We start from the raw sequence: 23743 nt of genomic DNA, 5'->3' as shown, positions 1-23743 counted from the left end.
CCTTCCCTTCCCAGTTCTCCCACCAGTCTTACTGTCTCCGCCTACATTCTATCTTTGTCCCGCCCCCTTCCTTGACATCAGTCTGAAGGGTCTCGACCCGAAATGTCGCCCATTCCTTCTCTCCAGAGATGCCGCTACATTCGCTGAGTTATTCCAGCCTTGTGTCTACCTTCGATTTAAACCAGCATCTGCAGTTCTTTCTTACACACACCGAATAATTATCATCTTTGCAGAGGGTATTGATTTATCCCCAAAGTATAAAACCTGTATCTTCAAAAAAATCCAAATGAAATGCCTGCAAATCAATTAATTGGACTGTAGTTCTTTGAAAGTTTGTAATTCATAAAACCCTCATTTTTGTGGCAAAATTAATTTTATTACAAAAATAATTGCAGTGTTTTCAAAAATGGGTTCCAGATAATCTGCATGTCGCTCATGCGTTAATGAACACATGTGTTATACATCAGTTCAAAGCATAGTTAAAACTAACACATGGAACTGTTGACAAGTACCATTGAAATATTTAGTAAGGAGATGCAGGAAAAAACAGATTAATACTCTCCATTTATACGATAGGATTTTTTTTGAAAAAAATAAAAATCTTACTTCTAACCCTTTTAGAATAGCCATAATGTCATGCATTAACAGATGTTTCATGTACTGATTCTGAATTTGCCTAACATTTCTCATGCCTCAATATTTCTAATGCACTAGAGGAAAGAAAATAATTTGAAAAATGTTATTTTTGCACATCAGCATATATATTTTTTAAGTATACATTGGTGTTATCTTCTGAACTGGAAACAAAGGTAAAAGTGGATCTCGCAACACCAAATATTGCTGATTATCTTCTTCACAAGTAAAATAAAATTGAATTATATATATTCAATTGTTTCACCAGGCTCACTGATCTAGTCAAAATACTAATCTCCAAGGGCTATATAACTTTCCCCTAGCAGTTCACCGTCTATCCACTGCCAAACTCTCCAATCAAAAATCCCAGGGACTCGCACAGCTTAAGCAGCCTCACTCCAGGCATCACCATCTGTCAAGCATAATACATCTGACATTCAAACTTTAAAACGTTACATTAAAATTAAGATTTAAAAAAAATGGACATCAAAAATCCCTAAACAATTAAATATATTTAAATAATCTCAATTCAAGACAAAAAAACATCACCTGCTCCCTTGCAGCTAATCATCTCTATTGAAATGAATAGGTCACTTACAGTTCATTCAGAAAGTATTCAGACCTTCACTTTTTCCACATTTTGTTATGTCACAGCCTCGTTTTAAAATTGATTAAAATCATTTTTTTTAAATCAATCTACACACAATACCCCCAAAGAAAGAAACAAAAACAGGTGTTTAGACATTTTTGCAAAGTAATTAAAAATAACTGAAATATCACATCTACATAAGTGTTCAGACCTTTTGCTATGACACTCAAAATTGAGCTTAGGTTCATCCTGTTTCCATTGATTATGCTTGAGATGTTTCTACAACTTGATTGGAGTCCACCAGTGGTAAATTAAATAGATTGGACATGATTTGGAAAGGCACACGCCTGTCTACATAAAGGTCCCACAGTTGACAGTGCATGTCAGAGCAAAAACCAAGCCATGAAGACGAAGGAATTGTCCCTAGACCTCCGAGACAGGATTGTGTCAAGACACAGATCTGGGGAAGGGTATAAAACAATTTCTGCAGCATTGCCGGTCCCGAAGAGCACAGTGGCCCTCTGTCATTTTTAAATGGAAGAACTTTGGAATCACCAGGACTCTTCATAGAGCTGGCTGCCCGGCCAAACTGAGCAATCAGGGGAGAAGGGCCTTGGTCAGGGAGGTGACCAAGAAAACGATGGTCACTCTGACAGAGCTCCAGAGTTTCTCTGTCGAAATGGGAGAACCTTCCAAAAGGACAACTATATCTCCACCAATCAGGCCTTTATGGTAGAGTGGCCAGACAGAAGCCACTACCCAGTAAAAGGCACGTGACAGTGCATTCACCTTGGAGTTTGCCAAAAGGCACCAAAAGGACTCTCAGACCATGAGAACCAAGATTCTCTGGTCTGGTGAAATCAAGATTGAACTCTTTTGGCCTGAATGCCAAGCGTCGCGTCTGGAGGAAACCAGGCACCGCTCATCACCTGGCCAATACCATACCTACGGTGAAGCATGGTGGTGGTAGCATCATGCTGTGTGGATGTTTTTCAGCGGCAGGAACTGGGAGACTAGTCAGGATCGAGGGAAAGATGAACGGAGCAAAGTACAGAGAGGTCCTTGATGAAAACCTGCTCCAGAGCGTTCTGGACCTCAGACTGGGGCAGAGGTTCACCTTCCAACAGGACAACAACCCTAAGCACACAGCCAGGACAAGGCAGGAGTGACTTCATGACAAGTCTGTGAATGTCCTTGATTGGCCCAGCCAGAGCCCGGACTTGAACCCGATCGAACATCTCTGGAGGGACTTGAAAATAGCTGTGCATCGACGCCCCCCCCCATCCAACCCAAGAGCTTGAGAGGATCTGCAGAGAAGAATGGGAGAAATCACCCAAATCCAGGTGTGCCAAGCTTGTAGTGTCATACCCAAGAAGACTTGAGGCTGTAATCACTGCCAAAGTTGCCTCAACAAAGTCTGACTACTTATGTAAATGTGATATTTCAGTTATTTATTTTTTAATTACTTTGCAAAAATGTCTAAACACCTGTTTTTGCTTTTTTTTAATTAAGGGGTATTGTGTGTAGATTGATGATTAAAAAAAAAAAAAAGAATTTAATCCATTTTAGAATAAGGTAACATAACAAAATGTGGAAAAAGTGAAGGGGTCTGAATACTTTCTGAATGCATTGCAAGTTGAACCAGACTCCAAGTACTACACAAGCGACATGCCAATTACCAAGCATTACTGCTGAGAAACTGCAGTAAGTTCACTCTCGAGTAGCAAACCGTAAGAATCAAGTATTGCCATACAATTAACTTATCAAATTTCTGTGGCTGTAGACCCAGAATTTTTCACACAAGTAGACAAAACACCACCATTTCAGCTTGCAAATGCTGTCTTGTTTTGCCAAAATCTTGGGCAGATGTCTTTATAACAGAATTATTTCAGTCTGAAGAAGGGTCTCAACCCGACAAGTCGCCCATATTTCTCTCCAGAGATGCTGCTTGTCGCACTGAGTTACTCCAGCTTTTTGTGTCTATCTTCAGTGTAAACCAGCATCTGCAGTTCCATCCTACACATCAGAATTACCTCTTACATTCAAATCAGGTCTCATAATTTTGGTCTATTGTTCACTTGTGCAGTGGCATAGGGGCTCAGAGGTCAATTCCACCACACTAACTGCCAGGTGCATTAACATCAGGCCAAGGATCCTCCTAATCTACATGCACTACATCAGACTGTCTACAGGTACAATTATTCAGTGTCATGGTGATAATAAGCTGGTAAATAACATTAAATACAAGAAATGTATACAACTGCAATGATTTAAATAATTGCACAGACCTAATTTAAATGTAGGCTTTTACCTTTGTTGCACATCTTTTAGGCATTGGCACACTCACCAATCTCTGGAAAATGCAAAAGGATGAGGGGCAAGCCATTAAATATGTGTAAATTTGCACAATTCAAACACCATACACGTTTTATTGGCTAATATTATAGTAATAAAGTTTGGATTATGGAACTTGGTTAAGAAATTATATTGATATGAATAGACCAGATCTTGATAGGCTGAGCAAAGCACCTGAACTTAATGCGGTCTTCTTCTGCCCCAGCAGTGAAATCATATACTGCTCATGCTACACGATGATCAGCTCCATTTATTCTACTTGTAGATGTGCCTCCATCATATTACTTTATAATTATGTTTCATAATTTACATCGTCATACCCATTCTACGATACTGGATTGTACATCAACTTCACTCCTTATGAGTTTTTAAAGCAAGAAGATTATACAATCTTACCTAGCCACCATTATTAGTTTGAAAAAAATATATCCTTGTTATAATAGTTGAAAATCGTATCATTCCAGTAAATTAATACAAGTTTATGGCTATTCAATCAATTGGAGACATTACCTCAGACATAATCATTTCAGTAACAAAATTAGTCAACAGTTTAAGAATATATGATTACTTCAGATGTTTGCTTTTGTCCATTCATTTATGAGTTTATGGGCAATGTAGTATAATTATTACAGACCTGCGCATCACAACCAATACTTAATCCAAAAATTACCATAACGTTACCAATTACACAAACACCAAAAACCCTGAGTGTTCCAAATTTTAGACATTCAGTAAGCTTTGAATGATACTAATATCACAGATTGCTGCCAATTGAATCAGCTCCACATCTCCCTGGAGAAACAACTTATTCAAACAGCCAACCTCATCGGAGTTGTTGAAATCTCAAGCCAAGATTAAAATGTTAGTTAATTATTGTTCACACAGGTATTATTTCTCAGGTACATGTAGACCAAGTACATGGATACATTCGGGTGGGTGGCAAATAAAGTATACTTTATGCACCCAATTCCTTTATCAAAGAATCTTTTGTGTGGTTGCGAATTAAAGAATATGGTACACTAGAAGCATAAAAACTATTGATACAATTTTATAGATCAGAAGAGCAGATGAGGAAGATTCTATCTTTCGATTAATAGGAGTAATTTCAGACATTTATTACATCTTTCCCAGCAATTATAGATTCCATTGTGTCAGACTCTGTATTCTGCTTGGAAGTTTCAGTAAAAGCAGATTCAAAGACGGCCTCTTCTTCCTTGAATGAAGTTCCTTCACATGTTGAATTATCTTGTGTCTGTGGCTGCTGCTTTGCAATGTGTTCCTGCTCCACTTGCCTTCTGCCTCGCCTTTTACCTAAAACTCTGACATAATTGGCTGGCACCAATCCAGTTGTTTGGCCATCTAAACAGGCCAGCAACCACCCACGTACTTTTGGCTGTTGTTCTGGAGAGAGAAGCAAAGCAATTACAGTAAGTATATTTTAAATTGGTATCAAAATTCACCGAAAGCAGCGATTTAGATTGGGTTATGTAGCAACCAAGAACTCGAGAAACATATTAAAAAGAATTCTTCAAATTTCAAATGGAATATATCTCTCAATGCTCTCAGCATTTTGACACCTCCAGCTCCAAAGTCCTGCATGGAAGAAACAACTTCATGCCCAAAATACACGGTTGCGTTTAGAGAAGGAAAAAAACAATTCTAAGATTACTTTTTCAAAATTGTAAATTTAGTCTCAGTTCTCAATTTTTGGGACCTACCTTTATTGCGAGATGGAGAAACTATAAACATTAGATAACAGCACATATACTTGAATGTTTATAACAGAGCAAAACAATCAAGGGAATGTTCAGACTCTTGGCTCTTACCCCTGCTCTATAAGATCATAATGTGCATCAATAAAGTAAAAAACCAAAATGCTTGATCTGCAGAAAAATAGCCTCCTCATCATGACCATTATGGGCTAACCCTTCCTCTCTCAGAAGAACCTGTCAATCTTAAGAAGCAAGAGGATGTACAATGCTCTGTGAGATAAAGTATAAATATATCTGATTTAACATTACCCCTTTGTGTGGGATAGAGCTGTTCTGTATAGTCTGTATCTACATATTGTAAGAGTTACTACCATACATGGCATAATAAAGATTTTACTGCTTGATTACTAATTTTATAGCGTTTTTGTCTGTTTGAAGTGAAATGAACCATAACAGTATTACTTTCAAATCATGTTTGGTCCCCGATGGGAAGTGTGTGGGAGGGAGGGGCAGTGACGAGGGAGCACTGCGCTGTTGGAGGGGGGCCGCGGGCGGGCGAGGGCCCGAGGGCAGCGGGCGAACCGCAACACACACACACACACACAAAGAGACTTTTATAAGTATAGAGATGCCTGGGACGTTTATAGCAACATTTGAGTAATACAGTTTTAATATACAGGTGCACAACCTTTTATCCGGTGTTCCAGAAACCGAAAAGCTCCGAAAACCGGCCATTTTTTCCAGATGTCATCTGCGCACCAAAGCTCGCGTTTGGCGCCAAACCTGACCCAAAACGACCCACGGTCAACCCAGGTCTGTACTACTGTAGCGGCTGCCTCCTCCCTGGAGACCGGGAGACGCTTAAACATCTGTAAATCATTGCTTAAATGTTAGTCAGTTAGTTTGGAGGGCTTTTATGTGAAGGGGGGTGAAGGGGTAAACTTTAATTCTTAGTCCCCTACCTGGTCGGAGAGGCGGGGAGCGGTCAATGCCTTACTGGGTCGCTGTGCAGTAAGCTCCGCAGCGCTGTGGCCGGTGGGGCCGCGGGCGGCGCCGGTTGTAGCTCCGACCCCGGCAACTCTACCCCTGGCTGCGAGGCGCTCCAAATCCAGCGTGGCCCGCGGCCGGACGCCCCAGCTCCACGAATGTTGGGAGTCGGCGGCGTCGCAGCACTGGGATACCAGCGGGGTGCGAGCAATGCCTTACCGGGTCGCCGTGCGGCAAGCTCCGGAGCGTTGTGGCCGCCGACACACAACATCGCGGAGCGTCGCTGGATTTGGAGCCGCGCAGCCAGGGGTAGAGTTGCCGGGGTCGGAGCTCCAACCGGCGCCGCCCGCGGCCGGACGGAGCCCCCAGCTCCGCGGCTCCAAATCCAGCGACGCTCCGCGAATGTTGGAAGAAGGCGGCCACAGCGCTCCGGAGCTTGCCGCACGGCGACCCGATAAGGCATTGCTCGCTCCCCGCTGGTATCCCAGCGCTGCGACGCCGCCGACTCCCGACATTCTCGGAGCTGGGACGTCCGGCCGCAGGCCGCGCTGGATTTGGAGCCGCGCAGCCAGGGGTACAGTTGCCGGGGTCGGAGCTACAACCGGCGCCGCCCGCGGCCGGACGGAGCCCCCAGCTCCGCGAGGTTGGGAGTCGCCGACCAGGTAGGTAGGGGACTAAGAATTAAAGTTTCCCCCTTCACCCCTACACCACCACCACCACATAAAATCCCTCCAAACTAACTGACTAACATTTATGCAATGATTCTCCCAGTCTCCGGGGAGGAGGCAGCTGCTCCAGACTTTTCAAGCCGCCCGCGCTACCTACCTAATCTACGCTAAAAATCTTCCATTCTGAAATCCGAAAATGTCCGAAATCCGACAAGTGTCTGGTCCCAAGGCTTTCGGATAAAAGGTTGTGCACCTGTACTTCATTTTATACTTTTTGTTGTTTTGATGAAATGATCATATGACTCACCTTTAGGAGCCAGGTTGATCATATCACCCAAACGGAATGAGATCTCTTCTTCTGTGCCAGCAGTGAAATCATACTCTGCTCTTGCAACAATATGATCATCTTCTCCGTTTGCCCAACTGGTTGATTCTTTGTTGAAAATGGAGAAAGGCACTTATTAATGTTCAGAAAGAATATTATCCATCATCAACCTACTGAGCGTAAAATGCACATCGGAATTGATGTCACCAACAATTAACCACAACTACAGCAATCTAATCTTGTTTGTTACGAAAAATAACACAAATATATGAAAGACTGAAGCCTATATTGGTAAATCCATATGAAATCTGCTCAAGGATTGGATCATTAAATCTCAGTATGTGGAATAATAATGTGTGAATTTTGAGACACCTCTGAAATCGAACAATCTGGATAAAGCACAAGAAATGAATTCCATCATCATAGGCCCAAGCTGAGCCTGACTTTTTGTGGGAGATATACATGTGTAACTCTTTGTTTCAGTCCTACCCAGGCCCCAACCTCAAACTTTTTCTTTCCTTCCATGCTGAACCTAATAATTGATTGACTTTTTGCTGTCAGTTTTCATCCTGCTCATGTTCCATAGTCAATCTTTGACGTGTCCCTTACTTTTCTGAATCTCTTTGTCTCCATCTCTGAAGATAAGCTAGCTACTAACATTCCATTACAATCTTGCTTAAGCCCCTGTCCCACGATGCGAGTTTACCCAAGAGCTCTCCTGTGTTCACAAAAAAAGCAAACTCTTGGTAAGTACGTAGAATGTACGTATCGTATAGTCAGAGCTCGTGGATATCTGGTAACGGCTCATAATGCTAACGGCAGGTACTCGTGAAACGTGGTAACTCGGGTACTCGGTACCGAACTCAGGTACTCGGAAAACATGGGTCCTTTTCAGAATGGCAGGCAGTGACTAGTGGGGTACCGCAAGGTTCAGTGCTGGGACCCCAGCGGTTTACAATATATATTAATGATTTGGACGAGGGAATTGAATGCAACATCTCCAAGTTTACGGATGACACGAAGCTGGGGGGCAGTGTTAACTGTGAGGAGGATGCTAGGAGGCTGCAAGGTGACTTGGATAGGCAGTGGGCAAATGTATGGCAGATGCAGTATAATGTGGATAAATGTGAGGTCATCCACTTTGGTGGCAAAAACAGGAAAGCAGACTATTATCTGAATGGTGGCCAATTAGGAAAAGGGGAGATGCAACGAGACCTGGGTGTCATGGTACACCAGTCATTGAAAGTAGGCATGCAGGTGCAGCAGGCAGTGAAGAAAGCGAATGGTATGTTAGCATTCATAGCAAAAGGATTTGAGTACAGGAGCAGGGAGGTTTTACTGCAGTTGTACAGGGTCTTGGTGAGACCACACCTGGAGGTATTGCGTACAGTTTTGGTCTCCTAATATGAGGAAAGACATTCTTGCCATAGAGGAAGTGCAGAGAAGGTTCACTAGACTGATTCCTGGGATGTCAGGACTTTCATATGAAGACTGGATAGACTCGGCTTTTACTCGCTAGAATTTAGAAGATTGTGGGGGGATCTTATAGAAAATTACAAAATTCTTAAGGGGTTGGACAGGCTAGGTGCAGGAAGATTGTTCCCGATGTTGGGGAAGTCCAGAACAAGGGGTCACAGTTTAAGGATAAGGGGGAAATCTTTTAGGGCCGAGATGAGAAAAACATTTTTCCCACAGAGAGTGGTGAATCTCTGGAATTCTCTGCCACAGAAGGTAGTTGAGGCCAATTCATTGGCTATATTTAAGAGGGAGTTAGATGTGGCCCTTGTGGCTAAAGGGATCAGGGGGTATGGAGAGAAGGCAGGAACAGGATACCGAGTTGGATGATCAGCCACGATCATATTGAATGGCGGTGCAGGCTCGAAACATAGAAAATAGGTGCAGGAGTAGGCCATTTGGCCTATTCCTGCACCTATTGTCTATGTTTCTATGTAACTCGTGAAGTTTTTTCACCACTGTGATAAATGTCCATGAGTAAAAAAAACTTGTGATGAAGTACCACGAGTTTGATTTTTTTTTTTTTTAAACTCGGGAAAGCTCTTGGGTAAACTCACATCGTGGGGCAGGGGCTTTACTCCTGCAGCTATCTTGATTATTCTTCACCCCCCCCCCCGCTTCCTGTCAGGATTTCATTCCATTCTCCCAGTTCCTCCGTTTCCAAGTATTTGCTCCAATAATTAAACTTTCTGTGCAGGGGTCTCCGAAATGTCTTACATCCTCGTGAATTGTGGCAGCCGCTCTACAATTGTTAAGAAAACACCACAACGCATCTCATCCTTTCCCCATGTGTCTGCTCTCCCCCCCCCCCCCCCCCCCCCCTTTCTGGGAAAGAACAACGGTAGAGTTCCCCCAGTCCTTGCCTCCATCCCATCTGAATCCTACATTATCCACAATCTCCACCAGTATCAAAGAGAATCCACCACCAGTCATCTTCCCCTCTCCCCTTTCAGCATTTCACTGGCACCATCCCCTTTGTAACTTCCTGGCCTAATCCTCTGTGCTCACCAACTACCTTCCACTTCTTATGATATTTTCCTTTGCAAATGCAGGCTTTTCACCACTTGTTCTTTTGCCTTTTCCCTTCCCAGCACCCAGAGACCCCGACAGTATTTCCAGATGAAGCATCAAATCACCTGCACTTCTCCTAACCTGCATTTACACTGAAGAAACAACATTCAGATTGAGTGATAACATTATGAAGCACCATTGTTTAATCCTCAGGGGAACTTCCCTGAACTCCCATCCCGACCTATCCATCTATGACCTCCCATATTGTTACAATAGGACTAGCACCTCATCTTCCATCAGAGCACGTTGTAGTCTTTTGGACTCAATGTTGAAATCTAAACTTCAGGTAACTTGATCTCTGCCTGAATCAGTCGTCCATCTAAAGGAGCGTCAAACAGTACAAAAGCATGTAAAAGACAACCCCAGGTCCAAATTACCTCATCAAAACTTCATAATCCGGTCACATTGAGTCGTGAACAAAGATGGAATCTAGAATGCAGCTACAATTGACAAGACCAAAGCATCCTCAACAACATTATGTACTAATGTAACTGGAATGTAACTGTGAAATGTTTCAGATTACATGGGAATATTGCAGTTTATCACTTGGCTTTAGTGCAGGTAGACTATTTCAACTCCGTGTAGCGAGTCCACCTCTTCAGCCTCGAGTCCACACCAGAAAACACTCCAATCAATGGGGCTAAGATGCCTCTCTGTGTGGACAATCTATATTCAAATGTCCCCTGTTGAATTTTAAGCCAAATTACTCAAGGGCATTCAGAAAGAGGGCAAATGGAAATGGAAGAGGGTACATGGAAATTAGATCTACAATCAAACTCTGATAATCCAGCATTTAAACATTTGGAAATCCTGCTGATCTGGAATCTGGTTCACACATTTCTCTGGAATGCAAGCTGTGGATGTAGAGTGTACATTATGGTGTGCAGCAAGAATCAAAATGTAACCTGTGGCCAGTATTCAGACCCTGGGCCAGGTATGCAGCTAGAGTATGTAGGAAGGGACTGTAGATGCTGCTTTAAAGATACACACATAAAGCTGGAGTACCTCAGCGTGTCAGGGAATACAAGAGATAGAGATGGTGATAGAGAGATACCTTTTTGGCATATCTTTCATTCATTTGTTCTATACCTCTCTCTAACACCGTCTCCATCTCTTATTTCTCTTTCCCCCGACTCTCAGTCTGAAGAAGGGTCTTGACCCAAAATGTCACCCATTCCTTTTCTCCAGAAATGCTGTCTGACTCGCTGAGTTACTCCAGCCTTTTGTGTCCATCTTAGGTACGCATCCAGAGATGGGGTCCAGAACATCAGGGGACAGTTTATAGGTGGAGACAGAGTTGTGTCACTTGCAGTTCCCTCCCTCTCTGCAACATGCAACACGCTTGTTTTGAGCACTTATCTAGTCCCTGTGAAAGTTGCGTGACTCAAAAGGCTTCCAGCATTCTGCGTTTCATATTTCCAGCATCTGCTCTCTTTTGCTCCATGTCGGTAATCACCATTGCTATACATAATTCTTAAAGAACACCACAATTATATTTCTTTAGCTTAGTTTCTGCAACCCCCTTCAAATTCAGGCCCTGAATTTTCATATATGTAAAAAAAACAATATGTTTACAGTAAACCCTCATTATAACAGACTCTTTGGGTGTGGGGGGAGAGAATGGCATTGATTACTGCCGATTGTCCACTATAATCCAAGTAGGATATTATCCTTGTATGTAGTTTAAACAAAGAACTGCAGATGATTGTTTAGTACACAGGACACAAAGTGCTGGAGTAACTCAGCGGGCCAGTCAGCAGCTCTGGAGTACATGGAAAAGTGACATCGGAACCTTCTTTAGACTGATTCTGTCTGCTGAGTTACTCTAGCACCTTGTGTCGTTTCAACTTAAAACGAGGCGCCGATGCCCCTGGTCTGCACCAGCGAGCCCTTCGTCACCCGCTCTTGGTTGTGCGGCTGTTCTTGAGACTCACGTGGCAGCCACTGGCCGTCAGCTCTTTCTTCAGGCCACCACCACTGAAAGGGTGTGCTCGGTCACCATGGGGCTCCCTTCCCTCCCATCTGCTGTCCCTTCTTCCAGTCAGCCATCGTTTGTCTGCTTCCCGCCCCACTGTCGCCTCCTCCAAGGTGGAGTCGGTCGGTGGTCTGTGGGGGGGGGGGGGGGGGGGGGGGGGGGGGGGGGTGGTGGCATACAGGCTGAGTGGACAGAACAATGGGAGGCCGAGGAAGTGGTGGTGGAACGGGGAGAGGACAAAGCAATGGCCAACAGGAAGAAGCAGCAGCTGGTGAGAGGAGAGGGAACAGCGATGATGCCCCCATCGCGTCCTGTAGGTGGTGGCGCCCTGAAGATTTGTCCCCAGGGGCTACAACGCGAGCCGCAACAACCGAACCATGCCGTGGGTGAAGAAGGGCTCATTGGTGCACCTTGTGAACCCTGGGTGGAGTCTGAAGCCGGGGGTGTAAGCGAAGGGGAGGCAGTGCGAGCCGGGGATGGCGTGGCAGGTATGTCCGCTACAACCAAAATCCATTATAAAGGGGTCCGTTAAAACAAAGGTTCACTGCAGTTGTTTAAATTTGCAAGAGTTCTTCTCACCTGGTTCAGAAGTAGCGGAGCTTAATAATCGCCATATGACATAAGGGCCGCCCAGAACGACTGCAAAAAACAAAAATATGGGCCAGGATTTGCCCGACCCAGGTATCTTGTCTTCAGCTCCAGGTGGGACCACGGAACCAGCACTGTCTGCCCATAAATCTTCAACCTCAGAGTAGTTCCGCAGGCCAAGTAATCTTTGCAGCTTCCTGCACATATACTTAAAAGTTCGGATCAACGCAACTGCTGACAGAACTTTGGTGAAATGCACTCGGAGCCTGGAAAAGTGATTAGCAACATCCAAGACGGCTCTGAAACTATTGTAAACAGCTGAAAAAGTAGCCTCAAGCATCATACTGACAGAAGCAAATGCATGAACGATGCTTTCTATAGACTGAAACGCTCCTCTACTGCTTTCTTCAGCCTCACGTACAAATGTGCTGGGACGTACATCATCTGTTCGAAATCTGTTGTAGCCCAGACCTCCATATCCATAACTGTAAGGGCTATAGCTTCCATACAAAGAACTCCCATACGGTGTGTGTGCTGAAGAGAAGCTGCTATAAGGAGATCTGTAGGTGTTGAGATTGCCAACTCCAGACTGTTGTGTTGACCTTGGCGGAACAGGAGGCGGAATCCGTGTAACCACATTCGGTCCTTGTCTTGAAGGCAAGCCTGATACCAAATCAGCAGATCTGAAATACAAGAAGGACAAATATAATTTCCGCAATAGAAAACCAATAATACTAAAGAAAGTGTTTAGCAACTTTTTGTTGGAAGAAAGTGTCACGCTTCATTTAAAGCAAATAAAATCTAATCTAAACAAAAATATGGGCCAGGATTTGCCTGACCCAGGTATCCTGTCTTCAGCTCCACTGTTACAGAGATAGGTTGAATAAGTTAGGTCTTTATTCTCTGGAGCGCAGAAGGTTAAGGGGGGACTTGATAGAGGTCTTTAAAATGATGAGAGGGATAGACAGAGTTGATGTGGACAAGCTTTTCCCTTTGAGAATAGGGAAGATTCAAACAAGAGGACATGACTTCAGAATTAAGGGACAGAAGTTTAGGGGTAATATGAGGGGGAACTTCTTTACTCAGAGAGTGGTAGCGGTGTGGAATGAGCTTCCAGTGGAAGTGGTGGAGGCAGGTTCATTGGTATCATTTAAAAATAAATTGGATAGGCATATGGATGAGAAGGGAATGGAGGGTTATGGTATGAGTGCAGGCAGGTGGGACTAAGGGGAAAAAAAGTTGTTCGGCACTTGTAGGGCCGAGATGGCCTGTTTCCGTGCTGTAATTGTTATATGGTTATATGGTTAATCACGGATGATCAGCGTGGGTTTTGTACAGGGAAAGTCACGTCTTACAAATTTGCCCGACTACTTTTTGAGGAGGTGACGAAGATGACTGATGAGTGTAATGGCCATGAGGGTTGGCTACATGGACTTCAGTAAAGCATTTGACAAGGTCCTTCATGCAGGTTAATCCATAAGATTAAGATACATGGAATCCACAATAATTTTGTATACCAATAAATCAATTAATTGTTGTGGTTTAAGATACAGAAAATGCAGGAGGCACTCAACAATTGAAGCTGCATCAGTTGTGAGAAAACTGGACTAATGTTTCAGATTAATGACCTCCATTCACCAAATGGCATAGTCTTCAGGTTTAAATCTGAATGAGAAATATTCCATGGGACAATGATTTGCTTGGCTTTGCTCTTGGTTATCGTTACAAGCAACATGAAACAGACTCTGGATAGGAAGGATGTGTAGTTGAATGATCAACCATGATAATATTGAATGGTGGTGCAGGCTTAAGGGGCCGAATGGCCTACTCCTGCACCTACTTTCTATGTTTCCCTGTACGAAGGCACTGCAGATGCTGTTTTAAACCGAAAATAGACACAAAATGCTGGAGTAACTCAGCAGGACAGGCAGCATCTCTGGAGAGAAGGAATGGGTGACATTTCAGATCGAGACTGATAATAACATTGACAGACATTGGAAGAATATCTTTTTACATTCCGTTTGCTGTAAACATAGTTCCCCTGAATGTAATGATCTTCATTAAGTGCATTACAGGGTATAGCGTACAGGGTAAATGCAAACTGATGAATGGCTGTTCACGGTGCACAAATACACGTTTTTAACCAATTGTGAAATGGACCAGATTGGGTCTAAGGTTACTAAGGTATAATCATTATTATTTTCTGTATTGAGGAAATCTTACTCGCTTTCTCTTACTAAATTAACCGATGCAGAAAAGCACAGACATGGCAAAAAATTGTTTAATTATTGTCTTCTGTAGTTTGTCTTTACTGTAAACACCTGTTTGGAACAGCTATTATTGCTTTGTTTCAGTAACCTTAAATCATTTATGTGCTTAAAAAACTGCATACATTTTTTAATGTTAATGTCTGAAGGGATTAGCAATGATTTAGATTTGAAAATGAATAACATTTAGATCAGATATAGACTGTCCAATTTAAATGTTGTCAAATAGTTGTTAGAAAACAAAAATGTTTCTCCTCCAACATCAGGAACATGTTTCCTGCATCTAACGTTTCCAATCCCTTAATAATTTTATATGTTTCTATAAGGTCCCATCTCCTCCTTCTAAATTCCAGTGAATACAAGCCCAGCCACTCAATTCTTTCATCATATGACTGTCCAGGAATTAACCTCGTGAACTACGCTGCACTCCCTCAATAGCAAGAATGTCCTTCCTCAAATTAGGAGACCAAAATTGCACCAGGTGTGGTTGCACCAAGGCCCTGTAAAACTTCAGATGGACCTCTTTGCTCCAAAACTCAACTACTCTTATATTGAAGGCCAACATGCCATTAGCTTTCTTCACTGCCTGTTGTACATGCATGCTTACTTTAATTAACTGATGTAGGAGGACACCCAGGTCTCGTTGTACTTCCCCTTTTCCTAACCTGACACCATTCAGATAATGGTGAAGAAGGGTTTCGGCCCGAAACGTTGCCTATTTCCTTCGCTCCATAGATGCTGCTGCACCCGCTGAGTTTCTCCAGCTTTTTTGTGTAACCTACCATTCAGATAATAATCAGCCTTCCCATTCTTGCCACCAAAGTGGATAACGTCACTTTTATCCACATTATACTGCATCTGCCATACATCTGCCCACTCATCCAATCAGTCTAAATCACCCTGCATCCTCATAGGATCCTCCTCACAGTTCACATTTCCACCCAGCTTTGTGTCATCTGCAAATTTGCTAATGCTGCTTTTAATTCCTTCATCTAAAGCATTAATGTATATAGTAAATAGCTGCGGTCCCAGCACCAAGCCTTGCGGCACTCCACTAGTCACTGCCTGCCATTATGAAAGGGACCAGTTCATTCCTACTCTTTGTTTCCTGCCTGCCAACCAATATTCTATCCATGTCAATACCCTACCCCCAATACCATATGCTCTAATTTTGCCCAATAATCTCCTGTGTGGGACCTTAAAGGTTTTCTGGAAGTCCAGGTACACTACATCCACTGGCTCTCCCTTGTCCATTTTTCCAGTTATATCCACAGAAAATTCCAGAAGGTTTGTCAAGCACGATTTCCCCTTCGTAAATCCATGCTGACTTGGCCCGATCCTGTTACTGCTATCCAAAAGCTATCACATACCTATTACATCTTTGATAATCGACTCCAGCATCTTCCCCACTACCGATGTCAGGCTAACTGGTCTATAATTCCCTCCTTTCTCTCTCCCTCCTTTCTTGAAAAGTGGGATAACATTAGCTACCCTCCAATCCACAGGAACAGATCCAGAATCCATAGAACATTGGAAAATGATCACCAATGCGTCCACGATTTCTAGAGCCACCTTCTTGAGTACCCTGGGATACAGACCATCAGACCCAGGGGATTTATCAGCCTTCAGTACCATCAGTCTACCCAACACCATTTCCTAACTAATGTGAATTTCCTTCAGTTCCTCCATCACTGTTCCCTAGTACATCTGGGAGATTGTTTGTGTCTTCCTTAGTGAAGACAGAATCAAAGTACCTGTTCAATTTGTTGCCATTTCCTTGTTCCCCATAATAAATTGATCCGTTTCTGTCTTCAGGGGATGGACATTTGTCTTAACTATTTTCTTCCTCTTCACATACATAAAGAAGATTTTACTATCCTCCTTCATATTCTTGGCGAGTTTACCTTCATACTTCATCTTTTCTCCCCCTAATGCCTTTTTAGTTTCCTTCTGTTTTTCTTTAAAAGTTTCCCAATTCTTCGGCTTCCTGCTCATCTTTGCAATGTTATCCGTCTTCTCTTTTATGTATATACTGTCCTTGACTTCCCTTGTCAGCCACGGTCACCTCTTACTCCCCTTAGAATCTTTCTTCCTCTTTGGAATGAACTGATCCTGCACCTTCTGGATTATTTCCAGAAATACCTGCCATTGCTGTTCCACCGTCATCCCTTTCCAGTCAACTTTGGCCAGCTCCTCCCTCATGCCTCCATAGTCACCCTTGTTTAACTGCAATACTGACACTTCTGATTTTACCTTCTCCCTCTCAAATGGAAGATGGTGGTGATAATAACCCCTGTCCTCCTTCCCCCTCTCTTCCTGGCACTCCACCCATTTCTGCCACAATCTCGCCTCCCTTCCCCTTCCACCTTTATCCCTTCCGCTGGCTTCATATTTCTCTCTTTATTATCTCCCTGTCCTGCTCTTTTCTGTCTTCTTTTCATCTCTGCCACTCAACCTGTCAAGCTCCCCTTCACCTGTATCCATCTATCACGGGGGTTCCCAATCTTTTTCGTCCCGTTTACCCCTGGCAACTTTAATAGCACATAACAATGTTATTTCACTTATTTATGAACAACTGATGATGAACAGATATACCAGAACCAAACAGTCAGTCAATGAGAAAAAATATGTACAAATCCAGAATCAACAAAGGTATCCCCTAGGGTTGGGAACCCTTGATCTATCATAACACAAAGGAAAACGATGGTGATTGTCAAAGCAAGGAAATCCCAAATATCAAATGCTTCATCGAGTCAAAGTGAGAGCAGTTCATTATTATCATCTCCAATTATAATTCCGTCCATTACAATGTACATCATGCAGGATACAGCAAAACCCCAGGTTTAGGCTCGGCAATGGAAGGCTCGTTATTGCATTTAACTATGTAGTGTTAAACATCATGGTTTTAATATTGTGTTTCCTTACTGTATACTGCTCCATTACAGCTACACAACTAATTAACAGAGGCTTTACACTTGAGCCCAAAGATCCTATAGCGGAGCAAGATAGACCACTCCTGCTAAATGCAATGAGCTGACGTGTATTACGCAATGGAACGGAACGTGGGCTTTTTTTTCCATCCATTTCAGTAACCCGACCCGACGTGTAATCAACGTTGCGGGGGAACTGTTTGTGTTAATAAATTATAATTCTGAAAATGAGGAGAAGATTTTTACCAAAGAACTTTTAATTTTACGAGGATGTTTCCGTAACCGGCTTCCGTCTCCGCACTAGTATCTTTGCTCCGCTATGGGAGCCGGTAACGGAAATGGGGCCGAAATTTACCCATAAATCTCTCCATGATCATACTACGTCTTTTTCGTCAAGTGGTCTATCTTGCTTGAAGATCTTTGCTTGAGCCTTGGGTTCAGCCATTCAGGATCCATCTTGGCTACTGCCTCATGGGTATTGCAGTGTCATATTTTGCACAATCATAAGATTATAACATGTCATAAGAACATCTAAATCATCTATATTTTGTGTTATTGTCTATCCATGATCAATATTTTCATACTAAATACCCACAGTACAGTTTTAGTCAGATGCATTGTGCAAAAAATAATTATTTTGATTCCCATGAGAGTGGATGTTTCTGGATTAATTTATGGGAATTGAGCATTAAAATCCTTCTATTTGGCATATAACTCATGACTCAAGTGAGATTTAAAAAGCATGTTATATTATGAATTCTTGTGTGAATGGGATCAGTTTGTTAGTTGTTATTTGGATACTTAGGTTATTTAAATGTTTTAGCCTTTTCTTAAGAAATGGATATATGTTTAGATTTAGTAATTGAATTTACATGAATTGATTAGATGAATTGATTTGATGAAACTGATGAATATTAATTTTTTGTTGGGCATTTACTATTTGTTTTAGCATTTAACTTTATCATTTTTTTCCCTAAAACTGCAAATAATAACTTTTTCTGTTAATGCTGTTCAGTGCTTTTTTTCCCTTTACATTTTAAACAGATGTCTCCGAAGAAGAAATGCAATCCAGATGCCCAGCAAAAGAGACTGATTTTGACAGCATTCACAGAAATTATCCGAATTTGGACTACTCCAAATGTGATGATCTACAGGACATTGTTAATGGGAAAGTAGTGGGTAGAAAGGCATGTCATGCGTAGTTTGAAGAGCAAAAACTTGTAGTTTACAATGCCAAAATTGAAAAGTTGAGGAAAAACAAGGTGTACAGAGTTGCTTATTGGTTACAATCTGAGGAGTATGATGATGCTGCTGATTAGGATATCCCATTGTACCAGCTGGCAACTAATCTTTTCCATAAAGACTTGGTCTTTTGCTAGAAATTGTAAGTTCTTCACTGTGTTATGGACTTACAGCATATAATACAATAATATTAAAGTTCTGATCAAAAATATCACATTTTTGAATTTTCAAGGCTGTCTGGGGGTTTATTACTATTTCCGTCACAACGGTCAATTTTGTAATTAGCTACAATTAGGTAATTAACTAATTATATGCTTTAATTTCAGAATATCCAAGTAAGATGTTTCATATTTGTTTCAGAATGCTTCAAACTATAACAACTGAAAATATCGTTCAGTTCTCTTAATTTTTAAGAAAGTTATGGGCTTTTGACTGTCCTTGATCACAGCTTTTGTGTTAAGTCAATGGAAAAGCAATAGGGAACAAGATGCTAATTTCCAAGTATGAAAATGACCATAACTTTTTTAATACTGAAGATATGAAAGTGAATTAGGTATCAAATTAAAGTTATTTTTGTGCTTTATCTGATGGGATAAATTACAGGCTTGATTTTTTTAAATCTCAAAATGTTGTAAGATTCCTACAGTGAGGGGCTGGCCAGTATTGCAGCGAGCGAGCGGGCAGACTGACGGAGCCAGCGCTATTGGGGTGCTGAAGGCGACCCAGGTGGCATATAGGGCAGTGTTGCTCCCCACCATGTTGACATTCGGTGTAATCGTGGCGTCGGGTGGGCTGTTGCTGATAATCCAGAACGGCATGCTGGCCGACGTGGACGCGCTGAGCGGTCCTAAAGCGGCTCCAGCCGTGAGCAGCTCTGGAAGGTGCCTTAGCCTTCCCCCCGCCTGGCACTGCCCCAGTCCCACTATGGCCGTGACCCCCACTCTGTACACTGGCAGTCAGTGGGGTTCAGTAAACTGGGGAATGCACAGGATCTGCCCTCACCCATTAATTAGGCAGGTTCAGGAGCTGGTGAAACCCGGGACCTCTGTGGCAGTCTCACTCACGCAACATCAACTCCAGTCGGACTCACAATTATATTCATTATATTATTTTTATAATATAATTATAGATAACTCCAGTTATATTCACAAGTCATATGGTTTAAATAGACCGCAGCACGGAATTAGGCTCCCCATAGAGTAATATGAGCATTGGGCACTAGATGGCGCTGTTACTATTTCGATCTAATTTTCTAATTAGTTTAATTAATTAGTGTGCAACTTTTGGCACTGATGTGATATGAATTCCTTCTCAATTATATTTTATCTAAATCTGTGCCAAATTTCAAGTAGATACCAGATATGGGTCGCGGAAGTTAAATTCTAGACACATTTTCGATGCTCGGCCCACGGTCTATAAATACTGCAGGACTCACCAAGATAAATTCCACACAACCCCCCCCCCCCCCCTTCTTGTAATCTTGATTAACTGCGCTGTTATCAAGAATAAAAACAATAAAATTGAATACTTTAAATGGTGTGTAATTTTTTGATGCAGAGTATTTATGCCTGTTTAAAGCACTTATTAAATAGGATTTTACAGCATTCATTATGGGTTTATGCAGTTTTCAAAAATACTTTTCATTACTCACTCCACTTTTTAAACCAACTTGATTGATACGAATGATTGCTCTCAACAAATATCCTTCCTATATGTTTAAATCAAATTTTAAAATCATAAAAAGGTTTGAGCAAGGTTCTGTCAAATGTTATTGTTGTGAAGCAAAGGGGCTTCAGCAAGTTCCAGTCCCCAGAACAACTGTTACTGGGCACATATCCTGCTTTAAAACAAGTTATGTCACAGGCTGTGAGCTTGCATCTGGCAGAGTTTGTATCAGGACTTCCAACTGTTTCTCCATCCAAAGAATGCGCTTGTCTACTGTTTATTACTTTCATTTGAGAAGGTCCTAGAGGACACAATTCCAGGGCAAAATACTATGAGATAATATAGTTGAGGAACACATCAGTATTTTGAATTTTGAAAATAACCTCTGAACTTTGTACAAATACTTCACACAGTTACCACCTATTGATCTAGTCTGTATGAACATTATGAAAGACTAATGCATTATGAAGAAATGCTGTTCAGTTAAAAAAAAAAAACACAAAACTTTTCCACAGATAACCATGCCTCTTTAATAGTAAAGAGCCCAGGAGAGCACATCTAGAAGCACAATACCCCTCGACCTGCCTATTCGAATATGCTCCTGTCTTAAAGTCCAATTCTATCTGCCAAGGTAACTGAAGGTTATTTAAAGTCCTACTGTGCCCCCGAACTGTGTCGTCCTATTCACACATCAGCACAGTACTTACCCGAATCCTGATCCATCAGGAGATTGATTTAAAAATGATTTCCAATTTAAAATCTTTCCTATAGCTGTGACAGTCCCTATTGCTGCAATATTCTTCCAAATATATACAGTGCCCTTAATAATATTTGGGACAAAGACCCATCATTTATTTATTTGCCTCTGTACTGCATAATTTGAGATTTGTAATAGAAAAATAATCACAGGTGGTTAAAATGCACATTGCCAGATTTTAATAAAGGCCATTTTTATACATTTTGGTTTCACCATGCAGAAATTATAGCAGTGTTTATACATAGTGCTCCAATTTCAGGGTACCATAATGTTTGGGACACAGCAATGTCATGTAAATGAAGGTAGCCATGTTTAGTATTTTGTTGCATATCCTTTGCATGAAATGACTGCTTGAAGTCTGTGATTCATGGATATCACCAGTTGCTGGGTGTCTTCTCTGGGGATGCTCTGCCAGGCCTGTATTGCAGCCATGTTTAGCTTATGCTGGTTTTGGGGGCTAGTCCCCTTCAGTTTTCTCTTCAGCATATAAAAGGCATGCCCAATTGGGTTCAGATCGGGTGATTGACTTGGCCACTCAAGAATTTACCATTTTATAGCTTTGAAAAACTCCTTTGTTGCTTTAGCAGTATGTTTGGGATCATTGTCTTGCTGTAGAATGAACCGCCAGCCAATGAGTTTTGAGGCATTTGTTTGAACTTGGGCAGATAGGATGTGTCGATACACTTCAGAATTCATTATGCTACTACCATCAGGAGTTGTATCATCATTGAAGATAAATGAGCCAGTACCTTCAGCAGCCATACATGCCCAGGCCATAACACCCCCACCACTGTGATTCACAGATGAGGTGGTATGCTTTGGATCTAGGGCAGTTCCTTCTCTCCTCCATACTTTGCTCTTGCCATCACTCTAATATGCTAATCTTTGTCTCATCTATCCACAAGACCTTTTTCCAGAACTGTGGTTGCTCTTTTAAGTACTTCTTGGCAAACTAACCTGGCCATCCTATTTTTGCAGTTAACCAGTGGTTTGCATCTTGCAATGTAGCCTCTGTATTTCTGTTCATTAAGTCTTCTGCAGACAGTGGTCATTGACAAATCTACACCTGACTCCTGAAGAGTGTTTCTGATCTGTCGTACAGATGTTTGGGGATTTTTCTTTACCATAGAGAGAATTCTTCCGTCATCAGCTGTGGAGGTCTTCCTTGGCCTGCCAGTACTTTTGCGATTAGTAAGCTCACCGGTGTTCTCTTTCTTCTTAATGATGTTCCAAATGGTTGATTTTGGTAAGCCTAAGGTTTGGCTAATGTCTCTAAAAGTTTTATTGTTTCTCAGTCTCATAATGGCTTCTTTGACTTTCATGTCCTCATGTTGATAAACAGCAATAAAAGTTTCCAAAGATGATGGAAAGACTAGGTGCTGAAAGCTCTCTTATAGCTGCTGCATTAAGGAGGAAATTAAACACACCTGAGCAATTACAAACATCTGTGAAGCCATGTGTCCCAAACATTATGGTGCCATAAAATGGAAGGGGGACTACGTATACACACAGCTGTAATTTCTACATGGTGAAACCAAAATATATAAAAATACCCTTTAATAAAATCTGACAATTTGCACTTTAACCACACGTGATTGTTTTCTATTACAAATCTCAAATTGTGTAGTACAGAGGCAAATAAATAAATGATGGGTCTTTGTCCCAAACATTATGAATGAATGAATAAGTTTATTGGCCAAGTATGTACACATACAAGGAATTTGCATTGGTGCTCCACTCGCAAGTAACAACATGACATACAATAATAATTAAGAATAACACATAAAGCGCTAAACATTAATAATAACACATCATCGTTTATGGAGGGAACTATACACACCACCAATTTGACCGCTAGATTATCATCAATTTTAATAGCTCTTTCGCGGGTTGTTATGCCTTCAGTATCTTCGGCCCTAACCTCTTGAATTTCCCGAACAGATTTGCCTGCCCTGTATTTCTCTTTCAAAACTTTGCTTAAAATTACCCTCCTTGATCAATATTTTGGACACCTGGCCTAATATCTGTATGTGATTTGTCTTCATATCCATAAAGCCCCCGGGAACGATTTACAGGTCAAGGCGTTTAAATATAAGTTTTCGGTGTCCAACTCAACCACACTAACATGGAGCCTGCAACTGCACCAAGAGCCATAGTACACCATGGAGATAATGTCCTCCTATTACCCGGCACACAGTGGAACACACTTACTGGAAGGATGGGACGCTCATATGTCCCGGGATTCGTCGTTCCCAGGGTTTAGGAGGCGGCTGTGATCCCATCATTTTTTTTGCTCCAAAAACATGAGTTTAATGCGACCTCTCCACACTTCAGCGGCGGTCACCCTCCGTTACAGCCAATGGAACGCGTAGACACCGCCCAATGGAACGCGGAGACACTGTCCATCCAATGAAACGCGTAGATACCGCCCAATGGAACGCGGAGACACTGTTCATCCAATGGA

At 42.0% G+C, this 23743-nt stretch overlaps 1 protein-coding gene across 2 annotated transcripts; it reads right to left on the bottom strand.

Annotated features, from left to right (window-relative positions):
* Positions 1-354: 354 nt before the first annotated feature.
* pex13 (peroxisomal biogenesis factor 13) lies at positions 355-23669 on the bottom strand. Of its 2 annotated transcripts, XR_008723941.1 has the most exons (5): positions 23491-23669; positions 12410-13101; positions 7252-7377; positions 2870-4978; positions 355-1255 (listed from the first exon to the last, which is right to left on the bottom strand). XR_008723941.1 is itself a non-coding variant. In XM_055639898.1 (4 exons), the coding sequence occupies exons 1-4, from the start codon at positions 23562-23564 to the stop codon at positions 4683-4685; spliced, it is 1188 nt and encodes a 395-aa protein (XP_055495873.1). In that variant the 5' UTR covers positions 23565-23669; the 3' UTR covers positions 355-4682. The 2 variants fall into 2 exon arrangements, 1 of the variants encoding a protein (XP_055495873.1); XM_055639898.1 differs by having other exon boundaries at positions 355-4978.
* Between the last annotated feature and the right edge of the window lie 74 nt (positions 23670-23743).

Source organism: Leucoraja erinacea, chromosome 8, assembly GCF_028641065.1.
Source record: "Leucoraja erinacea ecotype New England chromosome 8, Leri_hhj_1, whole genome shotgun sequence".
Lineage (NCBI taxonomy): Eukaryota > Metazoa > Chordata > Chondrichthyes > Rajiformes > Rajidae > Leucoraja > Leucoraja erinaceus.
Note: the sequence above shows the minus strand (reverse complement) of the source record. Positions and strands in the feature narration are given on the sequence as shown.

Bases quoted from the DNA above. Each gene is read 5' to 3' on its own strand.
- pex13 (XM_055639898.1), bottom strand. From the start codon at position 23,564: ATGATGGGATCACAGCCGCCTCCTAAACCCTGGGAACGACGAATCCCG. The intron at 13,102-23,490 runs GTAAGTGTGTTC...CTTGTATTTCAG, and splicing joins ATGAGCGTCCCATCCTTCCA to ATCTGCTGATTTGGTATCAG. The intron at 4,979-7,251 runs GTGAGTCATATG...TTCTCTCTCCAG, and splicing joins GATCAACCTGGCTCCTAAAG to AACAACAGCCAAAAGTACGT.